A 26531-nucleotide genomic window follows, 5' to 3' on the forward strand; every position below is an offset into this window, starting at 1 on the left:
GAAAAATTGACATTTTACCAGTCATAAATTAGAAACACTGTTATATCTTTGCAAAATCAAAGTAATTACACCCAGCAAACTGGATGTAGTCTATTATTACTTACTGTAATTCCTGTATTCTAAAATTACTTAATGTACTTCCAAACATGCAGATCACGATTATCTATTAAAATGCCAGGCATAAGTTATTCATTAACTAAAACCATTCTGTAATTTTATTGATATATTTTGTGGAGTTCACATATTTTTGTACAGCAAACATAACACTGTAGGCCACAAGAAGCTGCAGCACTATTGTTTAATAGCAGCAAGGTATATTTTATAATCAGGGTATGTGGACAATAAATAGTCTGTTTCTTTGGATGTGAATGTTTAAAATGAAGTTCTGCTGCAGCTTCATAATGTGATTGCTATTTTACAGAGCTTATACACAAAAATATATATGCAATCTTTTTGTCTATATTTTATACAAATACAACAGTAGTTTGTGAATACATTTTAAAGTACATATACATGATAAGCAACTCGATTTCCCATATCACAGGATAGCAAATTTTAAATGCAAGAAACATATACAAATTCAGTCTGGAATGCAGGGTTTTCTGTGTTCATTTTTCTCTATTTTTGACTCAAAACTTTTATCATTAAAACATTTTAGCATACAAGTCCAAACAATTTTTTCACTAGCTAAAAATATAATTTCAGCAATCCGAGTCGGGTTTGGGTGTGTCATCATTCCCCATATACCTTCCCAGATTTTATGTAACGTCAAAGGCTTTTAGTAACATATAGCATGTTCTTCACTCCACACCATATAAAAAGCCCACATTTTATTTTAACTAACAGTCATCTTCTACTTTTGTGAACAAGAGCTGGGCTGTCAGCGTTTAAATTTGCATGTCCAAAATTTTACTTTTGCAAGTGCATATGAATACATTGTGGTGTTGTACAAAGTTCATTAATGACAAATTAAGTCACAGTATAAAAATATATCATACAACTATAGGTCTAGTATAGTCCTTTTTTCTATGGGTAAAAATACATCTGAATGAGACAGGGAGGTTTGTAGCACCATGAGAGGAGTTTTATCCCAAGTTACATTAGCAGCATGATCCAATATAACAATATTGCAGGAGTGTTTCTGAGGAGATAAACATTCACTCTGGTTCAACTGTACCACTGAAGCTTATACTGAAAAGTGTTTACATATGATTAGCAATAGTTCTGTGTCACTTCCAGGGCTAGATAACTGTTATCAAAAGACACTGCCTTCCAACAAAATAAGACACCCTTCTTACATTAAAACTTTGGGACTATCCAAAGACACTTTGAATTAGGGGGGCAATGTTTCTTTGCTGGGTGCAATGCTGAGTAAGCTGTGGTTGTACCTGTACACTGGGAGGATGCAGGACGGGCAGCTACGTCTATGCAATTTACTTCCTAGCAGGTAAGTACATGTATTTCAGAGACATATCTATAGACTGGGAAGAAGAGAGGGGGGAGCTGCTAAACCAGTGTATGAGACAGACATAACCAAGGATGCAATCCTGCTGCCCTTGATGCTTATGGGCGCAGGATCAGGCCCTAAGTTAACTTCAGACAGCAGCATAGCAATGATAGGATACGATTTTTTAAAAAATCCGTGTCGGATACTGCATGTTAAATATTTCTGCAGCGGTTTATCATCCGAAACTCCAGAGGACACAGTTTACAATTGGCGAGGATGAATAACTTATTCTCTTTTTTGACTGGTATTCAAAATGGCAGTAGAAGACAGTGTAGTTTGAAACATGTAAACCTAGTAAAAACCATTGTAAAACCCTTAAGAAAGACACACTGGTTCTGTGCAATATAGCAAATTGATAAGAAAACACTGTAAAAATGTACCTGTTTAAAATTACAATGTCTACCATTTTGTACACAAAGCATTATACCAAAGGCCTACATATATGTAATCTAATGGCACTTGAAACAAATTATAATAAAAGGTTTTATAATAAAAAGCATAACCTGTAAGAAATTTTCTTAAAAGGTTTAGGTTTTCTTTTTGAAAGTGCTATATCTTGTAATATGTGTAACATAGAGGTTGACCAAGCTTTATTTTAAAAAATATTGGCCTATAATACATGTTTAGCTCACTAGGCAAATGATCCTGAAAATATGTACTCTTAACATTCATTATTAGCTTAATAAAGCAATCAGCTCTGGCTCATGTTTCAGTCAGTATATGGTTTTTAAAAACCGCTACTGCCAAATTAACAATAAATCACTCTATTCCACAATTTAACTACTAAATAAAGCACAAGCAACAAGTACACAAAAATATATATATTAAAAAAAAAAAAAAAAAAACTTACTAGAAGTTTAGAAGTTGCACAAAGAGTGGTGCATGATCAGCCAGCCCTCCCCCCTCCCTCCAAGAGGCAATCCGAAATCTAGAAAACAGGGTTTAAAAAACACGGCATTTTAGTAGTGGCCAATACCGCCTCTGCCCAAGTGAAATCCGAAAGCACGAACGTGTTAATATTGCTTACAGTGTCACTCCGCTTCCACGCGAGCACACGGCCCGGCACAGAGGCCACCGCCGCGCAGCAGCCGCCGCCTGAAGCCCTGACTGAATGAGGTTCAATATCTTGTCTGAGGTCCCTATTTCTCAAGTGAAATGAAATGTCTAACTCCGAAGTGAAATGTCAATCCCTTTTCAGGAAGCTAAGGCACTAAGAGAGTAGTAGAGATCCTGGCTACGTACTAAGAAACAGGTGCTGGCAAAGTGTCGCTTGTTGTGTTTGATCAAGTCTAATCAGCAACTGCGACTGACGATGGGATGGCAGGGCCTTGCGCTCAGCGCTAGGGACACCCATCAGATCCCCTCAGCCGCGTGGCCATCCGTCCCTCCAAGCACCCTGCGCTGGCCGGGGCAGCAAAGACTGAACTAACTTGCAGCTCAAAGAAGTCACTTCCTCTGCGCCAGGGCAGAAACTCCCCAGAGGTTTGAAATTAGGGACATACGCGCAGGCAGCCATGAGGCGCTCGGCAAACAACCCGTCCACCAAGGCCGCGAGCGCCTCCCCTGCCGGCAGCGTCGGCACCACGGGCGAAGCGGGAGATGCCCCGGGCACCAGGGCCCTCGCGGGTGCTCAGTTCCACACGGGACACGTCCCACCGGAGGAACCAAGTGCCTTCACCTTCATCTCAAACTGACGCAAGAGCCCGAGAATAAACCCCGGGTTCCTCCTATGTGCATGTGCGGCTGCTGATTGAAACCAGAATTACATTCTATATGCCTTGTGCTCTGTTTGTCTGCGTTTTTCTTTCCTTTAGAAAGGTGACAAGAAAAAAAAAAGCAATATTGAACGAATCATTCAACTAAAGATGTAAGCAAGCAAGCGATCTGTTTCATAGAAACCAGAGGAAGCAGTCCTGAAGCAGAGCTAAAAGCCCACACTGAGATAATATGCTCCTAAGCCCAAAATCTAGGAGTAGTTTGAAGAATTTGAAAAGGTGTTTTCCTTATTAATACATCCTTATTTTAATGCCTTTGGAACACAAACACATTTATAAAAATGTTATCTTTCAGTAATAAAATTTAAATACACATATGTATAAAATAGTAAAACTACACCTGCATATTGCTCCTAGAATTAAAAAAAAAAAAGTAGGAGCTACTGATAAAACATTTGGAGCATAAGCTCCTTAAATGGGAGCAACTTTTGTCTCTGTGAAGTATATATTTAGTTTAACCACTTAAAACCTTACATGAATCCTCATTATTGTTTGAGAGATATTAATGTACTCAGTTTCTATTTTTTAATTCCTTGTACAAAAATGACAAGGAAAAGGCTGTCAGTATTGAATTACAGCAAATCTAGTTTGCTTTCATACAACACAGTTTTTTTGTTTGTTTTTTCCTCTTTTGGTTACAAGGGCTTGGGGAATAGACTATATTGTATTAGGTAAAAGTGGTGTAAGCAATATGCTTTTACTTCACTCCTAAGAGTCCTGTCTTTAAATCTTGGCAACGGGCGAAACGTCCCTAACCAAGTACCCAGGTGTAGAAAGCGTGATTAACATCTAACTTGTTGCTTAGGAGGACATAACACACCATGAAACACAAGTGAAAAGAGCATTCCAATAAAAAAAATGGTATTTGCAAATTTACATTCACTCTCTGACTGCACACTAGTACTGAACGGACAGAGTTCCTGGCTGGACTTGATCCACCCTTTGGCGGTGGCAGCTGGGAGAAGACTGATGCCTACAAGTGTGAATACACTACTGGAAGTTTCCTATGCAGTACTCTTTCTATGCTACTAAAGAGAAAAAAACAGCAAGTTAAGAATTAAAACAAAAACTGCGACAAAATATTCTGCATTACTAAATTACAACACTTTTATATTTCAAGATCAGCCATCTTTTTTTTTTTTTTGCCTGTTTCCCTCTACCAGAGTCTTGAAAGCACAACACAGTTCCAATTTCAACTGGAAACATTTGTCATTTAGCAAGCAGAGATTCTCTCAATTTCCATTAAATCATGGTTTTAGAAAATTAAAATAAATTTCTTTTCTTTCAATATTTCTAACAGGCCACAACAATTTAAGCCAGAAAATGGCCAAATTACCTTTTATAATGACTTCAATACAAGTCAAATGTTATATATAAGTACGTGTGTATATATGGACTTCTATATATACACACACAAGTCTTCAGAAAAATCTGATTTATATATCTATTTAAAAATTTTAGATTTGTCATAATAGAACAGATCAGATGTTGCCATTGGGAAGGGTTTTCTTTTTTGGAAAGGGACTAGGGATTTCTTTCCCAAGTCTTCAGGAATCTGTGCGATATATGTTTTAACTAGATTACTTGCAAACACTAAAATACATAGAAGGTAAAAATGGTAGTTCTACCACTGAAATCAGTAAAACAGAATGACTGATACAGTTGAAAAACTTTTTTAAAAGTATGAGTGTAAAACATTTGGTAGCAATGACTTTCTACTGAACATTTTACGTGTGTCAATTGGCAGTGAAAATGAAAACAATACAATGAGACTTTTTTTAGAAAACAAAGTAAACAGTTGAGAATAAACACTTTCAAAACATTTTTTAAAAAGTTAACTTAAATTTCTTACTGGCTTCATGAGATCGGTACTGTACAAAAGCAGAGAATTGATAATGTCTTATCGTAGGCACTAAGTTAAAAATGGTCACCTAAGGCATTTCTACAAATCGACAGTAATAAGCCAGCTTTGTACATCCTACTGGAAAGCTTGATGGAATCGTGGTAGGGTCGTGGTTGTGCTTAGACTGCTTGTGAAAGCTGCTGACAACGAGTGCAGGGACCCAAGACCTATACTATTGCTAGGATCTTGTGGATCCGGTGTTTGTGGTGGAAGTTGAGTCATAGAAGAATGTGCCTCCTCTTGTGTGTAACTCATCCCAAGGTTTCCCACTGAAACGGAAGGATTATAGGGAGGGCCATTTACAGGTATGAAGTTGAAGAGTTGAGAAAAGTCCAAAGATGGGGTGTTTAGAGGTTCGCTAATAGAAACGGAGCTCTTGGAAAGGGAAACCTCCCCAGCCCCATCATCCAGTGGCCCTACTTGTGGATCCAGCCCTAGTTTTGATGACGATGCTTGAGAATCCTGGGATGAAGAAGGCATACCACTCTGCAACTCCATTAAGTAACTTTCAATTTCCCCTTTTAATGGCTGTTCTTTTTCAGGCATAGAAATTGCGTATGAGGTAGAACTGAGCGGATATTTCAAAGATAGCTGGTGAGAAGGGTGGACAGATTCCATATCTATTGGACAAGGCATTCCCAATGGCAACGATGTGGCGACCATTTGGTGTGCAGATGCAGAACTCTGCATGGACTGAATTTGAGTATTGTAGAGATTTAATTGCAAAGTGTTTGTAAATGGCTTTGATGTCAGTTCACTGGAAGGTAAAGACATCACTGGAAGCAGCTCATCCTTAATAGGCACAGAAACATTGCAGGTAAAGGGATCTAGAAGGTCCATTGGCTCTGTTTTGACCTTCAAAAGTTCTTGGTTGTGACTTTTCTTCATATGGCGCGTTAGGTGATCCTTCCGCCCAAATCTCTGTGCACAATATTGACAGAGGAAGTCCTTTCTTCCAGTGTGCACTACCATGTGTCTACGGACATCCTTCCGGGTGTAGAACCGACGATCACAGTGTTCACACTGGTGTTTTTTCTCCTTCACTCCACCCGATGACTTGCCTGCGTGAGTTTTTAGGTGCTCCAGCAGCACTCCTGTGCTTTCAAAAGTCTGCAAACATACCTTACAGGTGAGGTCACCACTTGTTGCAGCATGCAAAGCCAGGTGACGTTTGAACCCAAGCTTGGTATTGTAGTTCTTTCCACATTCTTCGCACTTAAAGGCCTCTTTGTTGGGATTGTGTGTATGTAGGTGATTCTTTAGGTGATCTTTTCGGTGAAACATTTTCTCACAATAATTACACTTGTGGGTTTTCTCAGGAGAATGAGTAGCCATATGCCTTTAAACACAGATATATTCTGTAAGTAATTATTTTGATCAAAAAGATACATGTGTTCATTTCTTAATGGCAGCTAAATACTACACTAAGGATGCTTTGCAACAGAGCCTTTTAACTGAAAGCATGACACTACATAGACAGTTGGACAAATTAAAATATAACAAAACACGAGCCATTTCTCTTAAATTGACACTTTAGTTTCTGCTGTTTTTTAGCTACTGCAACAGGGGTATACGGGCAAGTATGAAAGTACTTGTGTAAAAGTCCATAGACAAAAGATTTTTTCAGTCCATACTCTTTTCTTGTGACAATTCCTTATACAAATGAAAATTCTATTCTCATTAAAAAAAACAAACAGAAAACAAAAACAGAAAACAAATCAAGAAACAAAACCAAAGACATTAGCTTGCAAACTTATGTACTGTAATTTAGAATTCTAGAAACAATCCCATGTCTACTTTAATCAACATATCCTCTCTGCAATCAGCTGAAGGTGTACACAAATATATACTTTTACAAGGCTTAACACGGCCAACATAAAATAGATAATATAATCTGAAAGATAAATAGAGTTTAATACCTTAGTAATTTGTACTTAGAAACAAAGGCCTTGGTGCAGTCTTGTTGTGTGCACTTGTAGGGCCTCTCTCCTGTGTGAGAGTATGAGTGAACCTTTAATTTCTCAACACTGTTAAAGGCCTTGTCACACAGTTGGCAAGGAAAGTTTTTTCTTGGTTTGGTTTCACCACGCTTACGTTTCCCTGAAGGGACTTTCTGGGTATCTCTTACTTCTGACAAATCACCAGGAATGACAGTGGCCATCGCAGCCTAAACCAGGCCTTCTTGTTGGACACTTGGGAATTGCCCAACTCCACTAAATGATTTAGCTTTAGATGGCTTCTCAAGTTTCATGTGGTCGTAAAAGAAAGCAAAAGGGGACTGGAAAAAAAAAATAAGAAACAACTAGTTTGTAACTAAACTTAAATTTTGAAGTTTACTTGCTATGTGATGCTTCTGAATAAAACTTAAAAATAAAATTAGGTTCAGCTGGTCTAATGTAATACCTGTAGGTTTCTTTACACTATTTGCTGCAACTCTTAAAACGCATTGCTCAGGATGAACAGATCCACATATGCCCTGAAATCACACCTCATATCCTTCCCCTCAGGCATAGATGGAGAACAGCAATGTTTCTGTCAGATTACAGGAGGCACCAAGCAAAGAACTTACTTCCGAACGTATGGAGAAGGCTTTTGGCAGCTTCTGATTTCAAAGGACTTAGTGCTGTGCCGGTGGTGTTGTACACACACACGCGCACACACACACACGCACATACACAGTTATCAAAATGAAAAGTTTTAAGCCCTGAAATACAACCGTGTGTTTGAAAGTCTACAGGAAAAGCAGCACATACACATTTTGACTGTCTGAGGGGTGCACAGCTCGTATTTACTGGCTCATTTTGATTACTGTATATATATGTATGTATGTATAATAATAAAATGTAAACATTTCCAATAATTTTTAATGACAAGTGAAATCCCCCTATAAACTTCACCTCTCGCTAATAAATACCTGTCACGGGAAGCACAGGAATCTCTCAGCTTAGATCACCAGCCCAACCCTGGATCCCACTGTGCTCCTCAAGTTGCCTTGCAAGGTGCAGGGGTTGTGGCCGGGGTGGTTTAGCTCAGCTCGGGAGGGAGGAAGGGAGGGAAGGGGCGCGGGAGGATCGCAGCCTGCCATGGGGCATGAGGAACCATGCACCAAACTCTCAGCTAGCGCAGGTGCGTTCATACTTGTATATGATGCGTTGGCAAGAACAGCTCTAAACCCGTAAGCTGGTAACGTAGAGCAGCAACGCACTGTTACGGGGTGCTGAACAACTTGCCATTGCTGGAAAATTGGCTGGCAGCTTGTTCAAAACACTTGAGCACCACCACTACTCTAGATACCACCATACGACCAGAGCCATCCAGCAAGGGACAGGCCAACCACGAGGTCTGAAGCCGCCCCGCCATAGAGAGCGCAGAGGAAGACGCAAAGGCGGCCTTCGGTGTACGCGGGGGCGAGCGTCAAACTGGGCCCTTCCTTGGCAAAGCGGCTGCCCTGGTTCCGCAGGTGGCTCTGGCAGCTGCCGGCACCCCCGACGCTTGCGGGTGCAGCTGCTCCTTGCGGCCCGCGGGCACCAAGGCCGGGGCGGCCCGGGAAGGGCCAGGCCGGCCTGTGCGGCTGTGGCTCTCGTGCCGGCCCGGCTGCCCCCGCGCAGCGCCGGGGACGCTGGCAGCTGTCGGGACAGGTGGAGCGAGAGCACCAGGCTGCAGCTGCTTCAGCCTCACGCCACCGCCACAAAAAAAAGAAAAAAAACAGGGAGAATCCTTCCCCTGAGGCTGGGCAGCTTGGCGGGCCTGGGTGCAGCTGCCTGCTCTGCCCCACAGAGCAGGGGCTCCGCAATGCAGGGTACAAACTGCTCAGGACAAGGAGCCCGGAGCGGTATGCGGAGCGGTGGCAATTGCTAAGGGCTGCCGGAGCCCTGGCATGGCCAGGGAGGAAGCAGGGAAAGGACAAGACTGCGGTGGCTCCGCGTGCGGGAGGGAAGGGGGCCAGGGAGCGGGGCGAGGGGAGCTGCCTCTAATATCTGCATGTGCATTTTAGGAAAGCCTCAGATTGAGGTTTCCATTTGAAATGCATGTACAGAGTATGTCTTTGTCTGGGCCTTGTCCTCCCTCTTCCCCATGACCTTCCCCATGTCTTTCTAAGAGAAAAGAAATAGTGGCAGATGAAGATGGGAACCTGCTCCTTTTCCAAACCTATAACCTTTGACTAGGCTACACTCTTAAATCACAAACATTTTGGAAGACCACCTCCCCCGCACTTTTGTATGAAACCATTAAGCTTTTTAAAGACACCGAGCAACAGAAAAGGCATTTCTTTAAGGACTCTTATGATTTTAGCTTTGTCTCTGACTCATTCCAACTCATGGGATGAAACTTGAGGACGATAGTCCCATCAGTGGGAACATTCACCAGCCTTCAAAGAATCAGCTTAATTTTAGTTCCTCTCTTTTAAGCAACTTTCTAGTTCATGAAATAGTTATTTGGAAACTTGAAGACCAATTCCAAAGACTTCAATGAAGCTCCAAGGGAGTCAAAAGGAGGATATGATCCACATAAAAGGTTGTGAGAAACTTGTAGATTGAAAGAATTTTCAACGTACACTTTAACCAGAATCTGGTAATAGAATTAATTGTGCTTTCTCACAAATTAACGCACTGCTGCATTCTATGCCTATTGGCCTGAATATAGAATGAGCTGTTGTCTTAATGATCCTCTCGTGACAACTGAGCCTTGGGGAGCAGGAACCCGTCTCACTCGGTGCTTACGCATGGCGTATCTACAGCCATTGGCACCATGGCGACCAGGCTCCACGAGTCAGGCAGTCGGAAAGCACCTACTGCATCTCAAGCCATCTCAGCCTCCCTGCCAAATCCACACGTACCCTGAGAAGGGGCAGCAGGAGGAGTGGCGAGCTGCAACGTCCGCAGTTTGCTCTAGGCTAGCGGGGTTCACGCGCGGCTGCCGGGTCTGGCGCTCAGCAGCAAGTGGCCTTCGTGCTAAGCCGAACAGGTAGGAGGCATGGCTGGGGGGAGCAGCCATGGCCATGGGGGCACGCAGCTGTGGAGCCAAAGAGGTGCGGGAGCTCTGCATGGGGTTGGCAGCACGTAGGGATGGCAGGATGGGGCAAGCATGGCACCTGTGGAGCAGCCGGGGAGGAACGGAGCATGCATCGATGCATCGAGCTGGGCAGATGCAGGAAAAATACTAGGCCATGCAGAAGGGTGTGGTGTGAGGCCATAAGCAATGTCTGCAGTGGAACAGCATAGCAGGTGGAATTGCTAAGTTTGGACAACCTCATGTGTCTCTTCTAAATATGAGGATCACACCTCAGGCGTGAGGCCATCTTATATTCAGGCCAATATGGTGTTAGTTTTTATCTTCTCCAAAGCTTCAAGTAAGCTACTGTCATATTAAATGTAACATTCATGGGGATAAGGAATTCCAGTTTTGTTTCTCTATCATCAAATTCAATTAAGCTGACTTTGAATTGCATTTAAGTGTCCTTAAAAATGCATCATTAAAACAAATATAATGGATTCAACCTTTGACAATGTTTTATTAAAAATGTGTATGCACTATTATCTCAGTATTATTTCTCAACAGATAGGCAATAACAGTATTTAACTCTGAATAGCAAATAACCACTTTCTTTTTCTTGTGGATGTATAGACTGAGCAATGGAGATAAAACTTAAAAAAACACTGATCCTCAAATATTACACTTTCCAAAGACCAGCTGAAAGAATTTTATGAGTAATATTGCCTGTTTGTGTCTCAACATATTATCACTTAAAATCCCCATTCTTATTGGTGCTTTCACAACTGTAGGATGAATGACTATATGCAATATCACATATAGCAAGCACATTATACAAAAGCTCATTTGTAATAGCATTTTAAAGAAGCATATACTTAAAGTAGGATTAAAGTAGCTTCTGTTTAATGCACACCTGATGTTTGTCCACTAAAGTCCTCAGATTTTGGTCTTAACCAGTTCCGCTGACTCTTCTTGGAGGAAACCAGAATCCAGTACTTCCCATTTTTACTGGTCTGAAAAACAAAAGGAAGAACAGACTAGACTCTAGTGAACTAGCATGTTCAGAAAGCCTGGGATGTGGCAAGACCAGGAGTCAGAAAGAATCAGAAGGGAAAAGTTAAAAGGGATAAATCTATCCCATGCAGAAAACATTATATACTGCTAATTATAAACAGTATGAATCAATTGTTCTTGCATGATCAGTAGCAATTATGCACTTTAAGGATACTTACATCATTTCAACTAATGCTATGCTGGATAGTAACACATAAACAGAAAAAAACAGACAAATGCAAGGGAGCTTTCAATAAAGTTAAAAACAAAATATTCACAGACAACAAATAATCTAGAAATAATAACAGAACACATAAAACGGTGGGCCCAGACTTGAGTTCTTTACTCAGAAAGACTGAATAAGAGAGGATTTCTGGATTAGGCCCAGCTTTACTAGAACCTAATGCCTTCATTCTGCTTAATTATACAGGAAATGGCAGCTTAAAGATGACCTGCAAAGGAAAATAAAATTAATTTTTAAAAATAATAAAGCCTCTTAATAATGTACATGCTACAGGTAAATCCCAATACAGGGCAAGTCTAGGTGTGCCTGAGCAAATCCAGAGGGCCCTTCTGGAATTTCCCTTATTTCTCCCTTTTCTCCTCCACTATTCTTCTGTAAATATGCACTATGTCTTCCTTTTCTTGCTAGAAGGCCTTCTGGATAACACAGGTATGCACTGACAACATGTTCAGCACCCCACTGTCGGGGAGAGCTTCATCCCCTCCAACTCTTCAGCTATGTAAGGGCAAAACCCTAGAGAGAGCCCATACCCGAAGTGGCATATTAGGCTCCTCGTATGCGGCAGGAGGCCTTGGAATGATGCAGTGTTCCCCGCCCCCAGCGCTTTCTCGTTTCCCATCCACTCCTATAAAGAAGTCTTTATTTTGGTACTGAGCTCAATGTTGCACAGCTGAATCTCTGCTGGGCAGCAGGCATGTGAGCGAACCGGCAGGCTTGAACACCAAGGCACGAGCGCTTCGCCAAACCTGCAGGAAGCCTCCTGGCAGCCAAGAACTGCTATCTGGGGCTTCTTACAGCCAGGCAAGTGGTAGAGACTGCTCCATACTCAAAGGAAAACTGAAACCTCTGTTCTCAACTAATATTCAAGACAGAGGACATAATTCTCACCCCCTCTTTTGAAGGTCCCAAGATCACTTTATTCTGGAGAAAAATGATGATGACTCCTCAGTCCCTCTCCCAGCAAAACCTTTATGAGTTACTCTATGATACCTATCTCAACATCTCCCGCTATCACAACAAAAAGGAAAAAGTTTACTATCCGGATGTTTCTACTCAAGTAGCCCACAATAAATAGTCAATATTTAAAACAACACCATAAATTTAATGAAGTAAGTCCTCACAGATTTAGTTTCTCCACTATTGGTATTTACAGAACCTGTTGAAAAAAGAAAACTATTTAAGATGTTACAATGCCCCATCAACCCTGCAGAACATCATCTCTTGAATACTTATGATGTTCAATTCTTACTAAACATCTAAACTATCTTGAGCAAAAAACAGATGTACTCAGAAGTGGACCATCAGAGGTGTGGAAAGACTATCAAAGCAGGAGAAACTGTAGCCACTGCAGCCAGTCAATAACGACAGTAAAGGCCAGATGTATTTAAACACTGAACAGCATGAACGAGGAAGGTCAGATGCTCATGTTGACCATCTGAGAAATAAGCAACATTGCAGTGTCGTGGATTCAGGTAAGGGGAATGATCAGGACCATTATTACACCAAAGAGCTTAACAAGATACATAAAAAAAGAAGAGAAGCTTATACGCATAATGAAAACATCTGTTATTTTTGACAGAATTAAATAAAACAGAAGATAAAAAAAAATCTTATGTTTTGCAGACATAAACTAGTTAAAAGATTGTCTCTTTTGGGCAGAATACCAGGGTTGTCTGTTACAATTATAATTTTAAAACCACCCTTCTCACAAGCTTTTGATGCTAGAAAACCTCTGCAGCAGAAGGCTGGACAAAGATGCACCATTCCTCCTAGAACTGCTTATAGCTATAGTATTACTAAGCTTTCTTCTCAACCAGATAAGTTGGGAACAATTTTAAAGTTCAGATTACTCCATGTGAAACAGAGAAGCATCACACTGCAAAATGTGCTGTCACAAGTACATGCCTAAAAACCCATCCGGAAACTTGTATCAAATAGACTTCTAGACTTTTTTTGCTTCATAATTAATTATGAAAATTGCAATCTCATAAATCAGCTTTTCTATTATCTATGAGGCACTAGTTTTACCAACTGTCCAACTACCTAGATAATTTTACATTAGCCTGTACCAGATTTTCTAACATCTAATATTTCTAACAGTCAAGGAAAAACAAAAATCCCTAAAGCCCTAAGCGAAATAATTTATTCCTGCTTTTATTATTAAACAGGAGGAATACTCTCTTTTAAAAATCTGTAGATCATCTCTGAGAGTCTGAAAAAATAGCTGTGCTTGAAAATGTTTTAAAATGTGATTTGATATGCAAAGTAAAATGATAATTAAGATATCAAATGAAGAGAAGCAACGATCCTTCTCCTGCTTGCATTTCATATTCTTTTAGAGTAGGCAGTCACAATAAAGGAAAACATCAGTTTCATGGTTATTTTCTTTCAAAATAAGACATCTATAATGGGAATACAGTGCCCAGTGCCAGCTTGTGTCACTGTGTCTTCTACGCAGAAGAGTAAATCTAGTTTCGTCTGCTGAAATTAATCTGTCTGTAAACCAGAACAGCGGTCCTAGAAACATTAGTCATAATAATGACAGACTTAGAGGTATCAATGGCATTACAGACACATCCTCGGTTTTAGATGTTTCTTCAAGGAAACAAAAGGAAAAGTGATTACTTACCCTATGGTAACTGTGATTCTTTAAGAAGTGCTGTCCACACAGCTCCCCGGTGAGCATGTACTCACATGAACAAGACCAAGTTCTCTGAAGACAATAATGTCCATCCAGGCCGTGCCTGTGACCCCTCACGATGACTACGATCAATGGCGGAAGACCAAAGGACTCCCAGACTGCTGTGCACATCCTCAGGGCACCTAACGTGGGGCGCAGCAGCAGCCGCTCCGGGCTCTGTATTTTATCTATGCTGTGCAGTGAGAGCTACTATCAGCTGCTTAGAGAAGTGGCAACTTCCAGCTTCACTGCCTGCTCCCACATGGAAACAGTGACTGCAGCAATCCGAACAGCCCTGAACATGTTCTCCTACCTCAGGGTTTTGGATGCGGGATGAGAGGGAGTAGAGAAGGTTCCCCGTGAATCGCGTAAGGGACCAGGGTCCTAGTTTGGCACAGAGAGGGAAATAAATGGGCAGCAGTTGATGTTCTAACTGCAGGTTGGTTGTGAGGACAGGAAAGTGGAAACATGGACTGACCACTTGCTTTGGGGAGACATATAGTGAACATGTGCAACCTAGGAAGCCAGAAGCTGTGGCTGCTAATAGTGGTAACACAGCAGAGCAGCTCCAGTCTAACCTATCTCAAGTTTGCCACCAGCAAAGTGCCCTTCAGGATGAGAGACAAAAAGATCACTTGTGGAAGCTCTATGGAAAATGAGTCTGGATGAGCCTCAACTGCCATAGCATAAGCAACTGCTCTTCTGTGTCAGGTGCCTAAGAGTCACAGCAGGAGAGCAAGAGTATAGACTGAGGTAACCTGCTCTGCGGCACAGCAAACAGTCAGTGTGACAGCAGTGCTGAAGAATTGCAAGGGGAGCTAAACTGGAGGACAGGAGAAGTCAAATTGGAGGAGGAGAAAGTGAAGAGAAAAACTGTTAATCAATGTAACAGTTGCTTTGGAATAGGAAAGCCAAGAGGGCACTTAAACACTACCTTAACTAGAGAGCAGCTTAACTGAACGAAAAACAGCCTCACTCGGTCTGTGTGTCTCAACCTGGGCTATGAAAATTGTGCAAATGTCATCAGAATTATCAGGCAAGCAAAAAAGGAGCACCACTTAGTCTCAACCACAGGACTTGCTGTTTTCCCTGCCTCCCATTAGGCTATTTGGTTCATGGAAGGTGAAGATTTGACTCTGATCCTCTTGAACACTTCTGCTGGGCCAACTGTTGGAAACAGCTGAAGGCAAAGGGGCAAACTGCTCACACCTCTACAGAAGAACACACTAGGACCTAGAGCCCTGAAAGGTTCAAAGATCACTCCTATATGAAGAAGCACTGTGCCTACTGCACATTTGCACTAAGCAGGGGATTAGCTTGGAAAATTAGGTCTTAGTTCCTCTGACCTTACAGAAAAATAGTGGACCTCTATAGCAAGAGGCTCATCTCAAAGTAACTGAGTAGCCTAAGTTCTAGCTGCCAAGTGTAGGATTTCTAGAGATGCGTCTTAATTGGGAGCTACCTTCCTAACAGACAATCTCTGCTGGAAAAGTTGATCCCACCAACAGAAAAGTCAAACAGATAAGAAAAATGCATGCTTAACTGGCAAAGATGTTGAAGTGATAATGATGTTAGCGGTGACCCCCCCCTTGATGCCAGGGTCTATGTCACTATTTGTTCTTGCCTGGCAGGAGAAGGGAGGGTAGCAGGAGGTGTCTCTCTGACCTGTGTCCTACTACCCATGAAAGCTCAAGCTTGAAGGAAGGGAGACATTGCTGGAGTAAGACTGTTAACCAGAAGATGGTCTTACCAGTGAGCCTGCCTAGGCCAGAAGAAGCTTGTACCTATGATTCCACAAAGTAGAATCATAGAATCATAGAATGCTTAGGGTTGGAAGGGACCTCTAGAGATCATCTAGTCCAACCCCCCTGCATACGCAGGGACACCTAAAGCATGTGGCGCAGGACTGCGTCCAAGCGGGTTTTGAAGATCTCCAGAGAAGGAGACTCCACAACCTCTCTGGGCAGCCTGTCCCAGTGCTCTGTCACCCTCACTGTTAAGAATTTTTTCCTTAAGTTCCTATGGAATTTTTGATGTTTCAGTTTCCGGCCATTTCCTCTAGTCCTATCAGTGGCCACCACTGAAAAGAGACCATGACCGTCCTCTGCACTCCCTCCCTTGAGGTATTTATATACACTGATTAGATCCCCTCTCAGCCTTCTCTTCTCCAGGCTGAACAGGCCCAGCTCCCTCAGCCTCTCCTCATAGGGCAGATGTTCCAGGCCCCTGATCATCCTTGTAGCCCTGCGCTGGACTCTCTCCAGCAGCTCCACATCCCTCTTGTACTGTGGAGCCCAGAACTGGACACAGTACTCCAGATGAGGCCTCACCAGGGCTGAAGTAACACTTTACTTATTTTTCTCCCTGCTTTATTGTGTGATTTGAACAAAACCTGAACAGTAAGAAACATGTACGCACATGTTTCTCCCTAAGCAAGGAAGACACCTGGCATGACTGCCTATAAACAAGACCCTGCCAAATTGTAGGAGGGACAGATTTCAAATCTTGCAGCCCTGCCTTTGGCCATCTTGGACTTTCGTATGGGAGGTTGAGAGAGGAACGGAGCCATCACATACATCTTACACTATCTTACAGCTATCTTATACTAGCAGAGAATCAGTTGGTGCTTTTATAGCTGCTCTTCTCTCACAAGTTTATAAAGAGACATGAAAGAAAAAAGAAACAGGGATCTACTCAGATGCTATGGTTGTAATGAGAGAGAATTGAGAAGTGGATGAAGTCACTTGGTCTTTTGGACAACATTTATTGTAAAAGACTCAAACATGTAGGTCCTAGTCCTACTGTAGAGCCATGTTTCATTTAAAAGAGGCAAACAAATAAAATTTTTGAAAAATATCTTTTTTACAAGGCTGTATTATCTTGAACTTCAGGGTTTCTCCATATAGTAGGCAGATGGGTTCAGAAGACTCTTTTTCCACGGATTTGAGTTCTAGTCTACAATATAGAGAAGCAACTGAATGAGTGTGGATGGATGGCAATGAGAGCACATGCAGACTGCAGGAAAATAAATTAAAAAAAAAAAAGTTCAAGAACACAGCAGGAGAATTGCCTATGAAAACTCATGTAGAAAAATGGAATGAGATCGGCAAAACAATGAAAATATATATCAAGTGATCTTAGGTATACACATAAGAATGACTTAAAGATAATAATGCATCAGAGTTAACCTTAGGTAGACTGCCTAACAGCTAAAACGTAATGAATTAGCCCCACACTGAAACTAGAAACAGGCAAGAATTCTCATCTTCTCTTAGTGACAGCACAATACTCATATCTTTTGTGTGCAGAACAATGATTGTGCTGTGAAGAGCCCTATGTCTAAGGCAGAAAAATACAAGAATTAAGATATTTCATCAAAACAAATTATCAAAGACTTTGTTTTTTAGCAAAATACCCACAAACAGATAAACTTTCTGGAATTGCATATAACTGAGGAAAAAAAAACCCTGACCCACCTCTTTCAAACTTCAAACTAGTGTCAAACATGGGTAGTTAGGGGAATGAACAGACCAAAATGGCCAAAACCACTTTTTCCATGGACAGTAAATAACTAAGTGCCACTGCTAAACACTTTTTTTAAAAAATATACCTCTTTTTATTTAAGAAAGCAAGCATCTGGAGGGGAAAAAAAAAAACAAAGTTGTTGTGAGACAGTAGTTGTTATATGAAAATAGATATGTATATATATAGGTTTGCCTCCTAAATACAACATTTTTTCATGATCGTAAGACTATTTGCCATTTTTAAAGCTGTATTAAGGCCACAAAATCTTGGGTTACCAGCATGTTAATATTAGAAAATAACTCATTTTCAGCTGAAGAAATTACATAACTTTTTCAGAATATTTAAAAAATACTCTACTGTGCCTGCTTTTTTTTCTTCTTCCTCTTATTTTTTGGAAACATAGAGCATGAATTTATCAAAGTTTATTTATCATGAACTAATACTCTGTAAATAATAAAAAAAAATCACAATGCTGTCCAGCATCTTTTTGCGGGCTTTCCATATTTCAAATTATTTAGGTCCACTTTAAATCTTGAGAGCTCAGTTTTGGTTATTAAATGTTCCAAAGGATTCCTGATTATATACTAAATTAAAGGAAACAAGAGCTCCCTAGAATTAACCCATCTGATGCTTGTGGTTTTATGAGCTTTTAAAGAATCTCTATGACTCTGCATAGATGCTTTCTAAAAATTTTGGAGAGGTTGTGATACAAATGTTTGTACTGTGATTACTATTACAATGCCTAAAACCTCTGAACGGGCTTCCATATACTTCTGAATTAAAACAAAAGCAAAACAAAAAAACCCAAACCCTAAGAGTAACCCGCATAAACCCCTTTCTAAACTGATGATGCTTCTGTGAGAACAGCTTTTGATTACGATATAATTTGTATCTAGGACCGTGTCATTTTTATAATAAACCCTAACCAAAAGTAGATTCTGTATATGCATAAGTAAATATGATACACATCCATTGATATAAGTGAGAAACATTATTTTCCTTTTCCCATAAGCAACACAAGTCCTCCCTAGAATATCTTAAAATCACAGGAATAGGTGTATGGGCCAGATTAAAGGCTCATCTAGCCCAGCACTCTGCCTCCAATTACAGTCATAAGGAGATACGTAGGAACAGATCATGAGTATCTCTGAATTTCTTGCTAATACCAGTTTGGACCCCAGGGATTTCCAGGACCAGATGTGGTTTCTAATAATTTAGCAGCTCCCAGCAAGTCACCGTTCCACACAGCAGGCCAGGCTCCCCTCGGAGCCACAGCAGCCCCGATACCCACAGCAGCTGCAGAGGGGCTCCCACGGGTGCCCCGGGCACTCCCAGCTCTGAGGCTAACTTCATCTCTCCCAACTTTGCACGGTCGGGTTCTGAAGGGCAGCGCTCACACTATCCTCTTGCTTGCCCTGCAGGTCTCTGAGTTTGCAGATCTCTATGATACTGTCCTCAAGTCATGGCTTCTCTAGGCAGAAATCCCAGGTCTTCAGTTCTTTGGATCCCATCTCTTAATCTGTCACTTGCTCATGCTCTGCTTATGTTAGGGCTGCTTAATTCCCTTAAAAGCCTTTGATAAAATTTACCTGGATTTCAGAACCACAATATCTTTACCCACGTTCTTGCCAATGCCTCCGAAGAACTCAGCAGAACCACCTGGCAGGACTCTCTCACAGATGCTAGTTTAACTCTTCCCAAATAATCCTACCTACACGGGGGGGCACCATTCTATTCTTTATTATAGTTTTTTACCAAAATAGCCTGATACAGATTTCAGGTTTGTTTGGTGCAGGCCTGTAGTTCCCCTGACCTCCTCCAAAACAGTGATTTTACACACTACATTTCAGAATGTTTTTCTACACCCTCATCCTTTAGGAAGTACCGTTTAAGTGACATGATTAGGTTATAGCTCATGACTAAACAGAATAGGAGGCTGGTTCTGAGTTTTGCTTTTTGAGATAGAGTGCTGTAACTTGAATCATAGTACAAGATGTTTTTACAGCTTCAGTAAGGAAAAGGGGTTCTGGTGCTTGAGTCTGCTAGGTGGGAATCACAGTGACATTGGTGCACCCAAGGTAAGTCCTCACTCACATATTTCATCAAACAACATAATTTTGTACAAACAGCAATCTCTATTCTAGAGGCAGACACAGCTGACATGGCACAGGAAAAAGCAGTCACCAGTCACACCACTTTGTGCTGTGCTCATAATTTAAGCTGAAAAAGTAAAACTTACCAAAGAGCTCAGTAATTTCACTTGAAGGTCTGCTATGCAGACAGCACAAAGGAACTGGCTGTGCTGGAGAAATTACCAGGGTGCCAGAAGGCGGGGGAAAGTTTTAAATAGCAAAGTCTGTAAAATAAGCATGGACTAGGAGTCAGAACACACTGGACTACAATAAACCAACCAGTGATTCATCATTTGGGCTTGGACAAATCCTCTATCCTACTTTAATTTTCGCCCGCTGCAAAACAGGGATAATACTCACCCCTCTGGCTAAAGCAAGTTTAAATGAGGAGGGCAAAGCGGTGGGAGGAAGGGTTTGACACACTGCAGTGGCACATCTCAGCTGAAGGGAGGTTAGGTTAGATGCTCAGAAGCTCACATTTCAAACAAATATACAAGTCAAAATGGACAGACATAAAGTCACCGAGAGAAAGGAGCATCCTCCCAGCACATATGCCACATACTGAGCTTACATGGTAACTGTGCAGCAGCCCAAGGAACATAGCAGAAGCCCAGTCCTGCCCTTAATCACACGGTCTGAACAACGCTGCCTGTGGGGGAAACGGCGACGAGGTTTAGCCTTGCCTTTTTTTGTAACCTCAGATTTTCATATGATTTACTGGTGCTATTGCAATTAAAATGCTGCTCTTGATTTCTCTGGTTCCTCTGCCCCCACTCCAGTCCTCAAAGAAAGGCAGGAAGTAAGAAAGTCCAGTTTCCAAGCATCAGCAAAGCTTTTAATACACACTGCTGTCAAGGAATTCCTACTCTACCTGAATGAAAATAACTTGAGAGATTACTACAGCTTTACATTAAATAAAAAGCATCACAAACTTTCAGTCAAGATGGCCTTTGCTACTACCGCTGTAGCTCTGATGCTGGATGACTGTATCAAAAGATCCTACAAGCTAAAATGGAAAAGCTCTGTGAAGAGTAACTGAAGATGCAGAATATTTAAGGTAAAAATGAAACACACACCCTGAGAGAGATACAAGGGGTTCTGCTGTATTAAGCCTCGGGTAATACTCTACTATTCACACGTGCGTGCATGTGTATGTGAGACAGACAGATGGAATTAAGAGAGCACGGAGTAAAGGAGAATTTCCAGGGAGGAGACAAACCCCTTTTCGAACTGTAAGCCAGTAAGTGCAGCAAAGCTGTTACCAAGGGGCCTTCCAGAACCTGCACTGCTCAGGCATTGCACAGATCCTCAGTTCAGCTCACATGTGCCAGCTGTGTCTGCAGGATGATGCTAACGAGCACAGAATGAGTTTATTTGGATCAGGAAGACTGCCCAGGGCGTCTCTACGCCGCTCTGGCACGGGTGCATCCTTGCTCAGGAGGTGAGTGTAGCCCTGCATGTCTCCAGCTACTCGTTCAGGACTCCAAGCAGTTCATTCACAGGACTCTGCTCCAGTGTGTCATGCTGTGGGATGCATGCCAGAATCTGTAAGAATCCTGAGATTTGATGTCAAATTTATGAATAGTTAAAAGCAGTCATGCATAATTTACAGTTGCACATGATTGAACACAGCGGAGGGAGATGAAGCCAGGCAGTTAGAATCCAGAACAGTCACCTGGAGCACAATTTTTTGATTCAGACGACTGGCAATAAACACTACGTTCAGGCAGCAAACACAGAGCTTCCTAGAAGTCTGTACAGCTTCTGCCCTGGAGCTGCACCAATAGAAAAATGATCCAGGAGCTCCCATCAGCCTGAGGAAATGTCACAACTGTGCAGACAGTCACCAACCATCTCTATCATTAGTCATGAGGTAATCAGCCTGTTAATGGCAGGGCCACGGAGTCAGGAAGGCTCCCAGTGGCACAGGGAGGTTGCTCTGTGTCGTGTCATTGCGCCGGAGCTCCCCAATAGCTTGAAATGGGTAGGGTTCCCAACAGGCACCAAACAGCCAGGTGACACATACCTACCCCCTATTCCATCCTGTCTGCACCTCCCAAACCCACAGGCATAGGGTATCATCATCAAGAAGACATTTTTCTTCACAGTCCGACCAGACACGGTCTGTCACAGTGAGCAGCCACCAATACCAATAATGTGTGGTGTGTGATTAAAGACTTGTGTTCTCCAAGGTAATTTTTGTTCTCCACAGTCTAAGACATCAGTGCGATGAAGAGTTTTCCACTCTTAAGCAACTTAGCTTAGTCTCCGCTTCCCCAATTCATAAGCCTTCATTAAATCACAGAATCAGAGAATCACAGAAAGGTTAATGTTGGAAGGGACCTCCAGAGACCACCCAGTCCAACCCCGCTGCTCCATCCCCTCTATCTTCTCCAGGCTATACAGCCCCAGCTCGCCTAGTCTTTTGAGGCCCTGTAATCAACTCTGTTGCTCTCTGCTGGACCCCCTCTAGAAGCTCCATGTCCCTCTGGTACTGGGGAGCCCAGAACTGCACCCAATACTCCAGGTGTGGCAAATTAAACGACGGCAGAAGAGCATATGTAAGACTTTGCCTTCAACAGTTGCAGACTGCCAGTGTGGCAGCATTCCAGAAAGGTGGAAGGAAGATGGTGACAAAAAGGATGGAATAAAAACATGGTCTTATGACTGTATGGCATGCATCAATGTTTCATGCACGTTATGGGAAAAAATCCTGCAGGGCAGATGGAAACATGAAATGAAGATGCTTTTTTGAGTCCTCGAGAATGTACTTCTTTTTTACAGCTCTTTTTACACTGAGGGAAAGTAGCTCTGCAGTAACAAAAAATCTGCAACCAAAACAAAAGGTATGCTTCAGTTTAATTTTTAAAAACTTGTGAAGAGATAAGTATTACAATATTTTTGTGTTAAATTCATTTTTAAGACAAGTATTAAGGGAAATGATTTGCTTACTTATTTAGTTGATGGTGCTTTCTCAATGAAAAATAATAGCCACAAAAACCAAGAAGGCAGTGCTCCTCTAAATGATACGCACAAGATCCTGAACACTGTGAAGAGACATTTCTGATTAGCTCAGCTGAAACAGTGCTCTCAGTACGAAATGTCTTTACATTTTGCAAGCTGTTGATGGTAGGGGTAAATGCTTGAGCCATTTTGCTATGACTGTTTAGCACCTTTGTGTCGCCTGCTCCTTGTCTCCTTCCAGAACCACATAATCCACTTCCATCTTCTGGGGATCTCGAGGAAAACCTCTTTTCACAACTCTGCCTTTGCAGCCTCCTTGTAAGCTGAGCTGACAATTTCAGGGTTCAGATCCACCTTTTGTTATCTTCTGGCTATCTTTTAGCTAATAATTCCCCTCTTCATACGGGCTGCATTATTACATGTGCTAAGAGAAATCAGAAAAATAAGATGTTACTACTCACCCTACTTCCTAGAAAATCTGTTTTAAAAATGCTACTTAGCTTCCCTCATCACCACATTCAAATTCTTTCCTCCCAAGTTTTCTTTTCACCATGTTCCCTTCAAAAATGCAAGATGCCTTTCAAATTACTTTCACATACTATATATATTGTTATAGCTTTTTCTGGGACATATGTTATAGGGTGAGCTGGCTGAGATTGTTTTAAAACTTGAAATGAGAGGGCACAGTTTGATCAGCATTTGAATATAAAGGCTGTTCATTTTTCTAAAAAAAAAAATAATCATAATTAGTCACCAGGCTTTGCATTTGTAACTACAGCTCCTTATTAATCTCTGTCAAATTTCTGGGAGATACAGGGGCCTTGTTTATAAAGCCAACAGGCAGACTGGGATAAAACATTGCAACCTATCCACAAGTTCAGCCTCACAGGGCTAAACAAGTGTTTCCTGGAAAGAAAAAAAAAGAAAAAAAAAGAAAAAAAAAAAAAAAAGAAAAAACCTCAACCTGTCCTGAAAAAGAATCACAATAACAAACTACTTTATCTTTTGCTTTTTTTGGTCAAAACTACAGGCCGCCCCCCCACCCCCACCCCCGCAGCCCCTTACTCCTTTTTCACTCATTTTCTGGCTCCTACGATACAAAACATACCCACAATTAAGAAAATTCTGTAATAGTTGTTCTATATACACAAGTCCACTATAAAGTTTTAAAATAGCAGGGCGGTCTGAAATTGAATTGCAGCAAAAATTTGAGCATGCTTTTATATCTGAAATTGCATTAAGATAAATAAACACCCCGTGCATGACTAGGGTCTGAAGCAGGGAGCAGCACAGCCAAAGCTGGAGAAGACTTCAGCTGGTGAAGGGCAAATGAGAGGAGACCAAAGAGCTGCAAAACCAGGCAGAAAACTGCAACTTATGTTCAGGACTACCCCGCTGAGCAATGAAGTGGTAAAGCTTTAAGATGACTGATGAAAGAGATGCCATTTCAGCTTACTGGAGAGCAAGGGTAAAAGAAATTCAATCTGAAAAAGGCAGGAGCATGAAGCAGTGCGGCCAGGAGTTGTGTTTGTGGAGTTGGGAGACAAAGCTACGGAACCTGATGTCGCCAGCATAAATGCCACAGAGGTCACTGGGCGAAGGTTAAATCTGCATTTCTGCAACTGAAGGACCCATTGCATGGGCAGAGGGCAGGCACGAGAGGTGCAGCCAAAGCAGGAGGAAGAAACACGAAGAGCCTCGTGCAGCTCCATCCCTCCTCCAGGACCGTGCCCTTCACCCAACTCTCCCAATCCCTCACACTCTCTGCAGGGTGCAGCATGTTCATGGAGGAGAGGGGGAGCTCAGAGGCACAGGCTGCAGCACTGCAGCAGGACACGTCCCTGGGCAGGTTCCTCCTCCCAGCCTGGGACCTGTGAGCCCCAGCACAGGCCACTGCTCAGGGGCTACCTCAGCAGGGTCCCTTTGCTCCCTCTGGAAAACTCCAGCCCTACCAAACAGGGCAAGAGAGCCCTGGGATGGAGCTGAAAAGCCCTGGGCAGCAGGGAGAACCTGCTGCCATACCCCCAGGCACGGGTCTCGCACACAGAAGAGAGCGTGAGCAAGGGGAAGGGGGGAAAGAAATGGAGATACAAAGGAGCTGACACAGTGAAGATTTCACAATATTCTTCAGTAAACCAGGATTCATAATGAGGCAAGGTTATCTCAAGGAAGACTGAACAGAACTTGCTGTATTTGACACCAAGGATTTGGGGTGGGGTGGCAGTGGGATACCTGCTGTAGCAGTTAAGCCCTGTAGGGCAGAGTATGGGAAATGAACGCACACACAGGTGGTGGCTAGAGTGCACACGGTTGGGGGAGGCCAGCAGGTGACAGTGTGTGGGAAGGACCCAAACCTAACATGAAAATTAGGAATTGTCTGACCTAAGATGGAGCACCCCTGAGTTCAATGGCAAGTGGAAGAGCCCCTGCCTGAGCCAGAGATCTCAGGAAAAAAAAGTAGCTAATGTCCTGCTATGAACGTATTGGGCAAGGGAGCATGCGGTACTTACCAGGTCGGCTTCTTCCTGCAGGACTCTGAGGTTCGTCCTGGGCCATCGCTCCCACGTGCTGCTGCTGCGCTCCGGGTGCCGGGACTCGCGCGCTCCTGCCGCGGCACCGGGCACCATCCGAAAAAAATTCACACTCCCAGATTTGGTGGCAGGGTTGTTTAGAAAAAAAACGCAGTCCACAGAATTTATGACGTTGCTCTAGATTCCTGCTGTGTTTCTTGGTCTTCTGCTATTTCCTTCACGGTGCTTTGTGTTCGTTCATCTCTGGGGCCAGATTTAGGTGTGCTCTTTCACTGTCTTTTGTACAAGCAGTGACCTGTAAAAGTCCGTCCTATAATGATTCTTATCTGGGTAGGGTCAGACATACACGAATCAGAGGTGCGTGGCCTTTGCAGACTCTTTGTAATTGTTAATAACTCATTTCAGAGAAGAACACTCTTGGCTGCCTGACACCACTTCAGTACCATTTACCTCCAGCCAACACGGTCTTGGAGTAACGAAGAACATGGGTCATGCACCAGGTATGAAGAAATACAGTGTAGAAACTTGACCACAGCACATTATTAGGATTTAGCTCAAGAAACCTTGGAGTGTAAATTAAATCATGGCAAAATGCATTTATTGCATTTGCTGCACTTACTGTAGTACGTAGTCTTTCTTAATACACGCTCGGGAATTAAGCGCAGCCTGGACCGAAGATGCCGTAAGAGGACCTACCGTTCTTAAAACATCCTACTGTAGACCAAGTCATAGCAAGTTGCTTTTGTTAATACTTCCCAGTGATCAACGGTCTAAACCTTCTTTTCCACTACTTCCCTTTTAAGGTTACAAAGAAGCAAGTCTACCTACTATTTGAGTGAATACAATGCTTCCATATTTAGGAAAAAAAAAAAAAAAGATGTGAAACAAGAAAATACGGTATATTTTTCATACAGTTTCTTTCATTAGGGGAAATCTTTCTTTCAACATACAGGAAGAATATCATGCAGAAAGATAAAAAACAACACAACTTACTTGCCAACTTCTGTCTTTAAAAGCCTACTCTAACAGAACACAAATGTTTTTCAGCAACTGTAGCACTTGTTTTCAAGTATGTCTTCTCTAAGCCCCTGAGGTGCCAGAAGAACAGGCCAGCTGAACACACATTTTCAGATCTAGTAAACCCTGGTCCTCTCTTTCTCAGGTGCTCCTGTCATTCTGAGCAAAACGAGACGATATCTGCCACACATCAGCTAGCACACTTTTA

The 26531-nt window shown here is 42.2% G+C and overlaps 1 protein-coding gene across 3 annotated transcripts in view; it reads right to left on the reverse strand.

The window, feature by feature from the left end:
• Positions 1–4464: 4464 nt before the first annotated feature.
• PLAG1 (PLAG1 zinc finger) overlaps positions 4465–26531 on the reverse strand; it is a 46346-nt gene continuing 24279 nt past the window's right edge. The window contains exons 2-3 of one of the 3 annotated variants that reach the window (XM_088540144.1): positions 11091–11190; positions 4465–6524 (exon numbers count right to left, since the gene is read on the reverse strand). In XM_088540144.1, the coding sequence (XP_088396270.1) occupies positions 5261–6520 (1260 nt within the window). In that variant the 5' untranslated portion in view covers positions 6521–6524; positions 11091–11190 and the 3' untranslated portion in view covers positions 4465–5260. Of the gene's footprint in view, positions 6525–7104; positions 7612–11090; positions 11191–22827; positions 23200–26531 lie in introns of those variants that run through there. The other 2 variants (XM_010221582.2, XR_015914411.1) reach the window with 2 other exon arrangements.

Source organism: Tinamus guttatus, unplaced genomic scaffold, assembly GCF_059628265.1.
Source record: "Tinamus guttatus ecotype Peru unplaced genomic scaffold, ASM5962826v1 Tinamus_guttatus_pri_ptg000056l, whole genome shotgun sequence".
In the NCBI taxonomy this organism is placed as follows: domain Eukaryota; kingdom Metazoa; phylum Chordata; class Aves; order Tinamiformes; family Tinamidae; genus Tinamus; species Tinamus guttatus.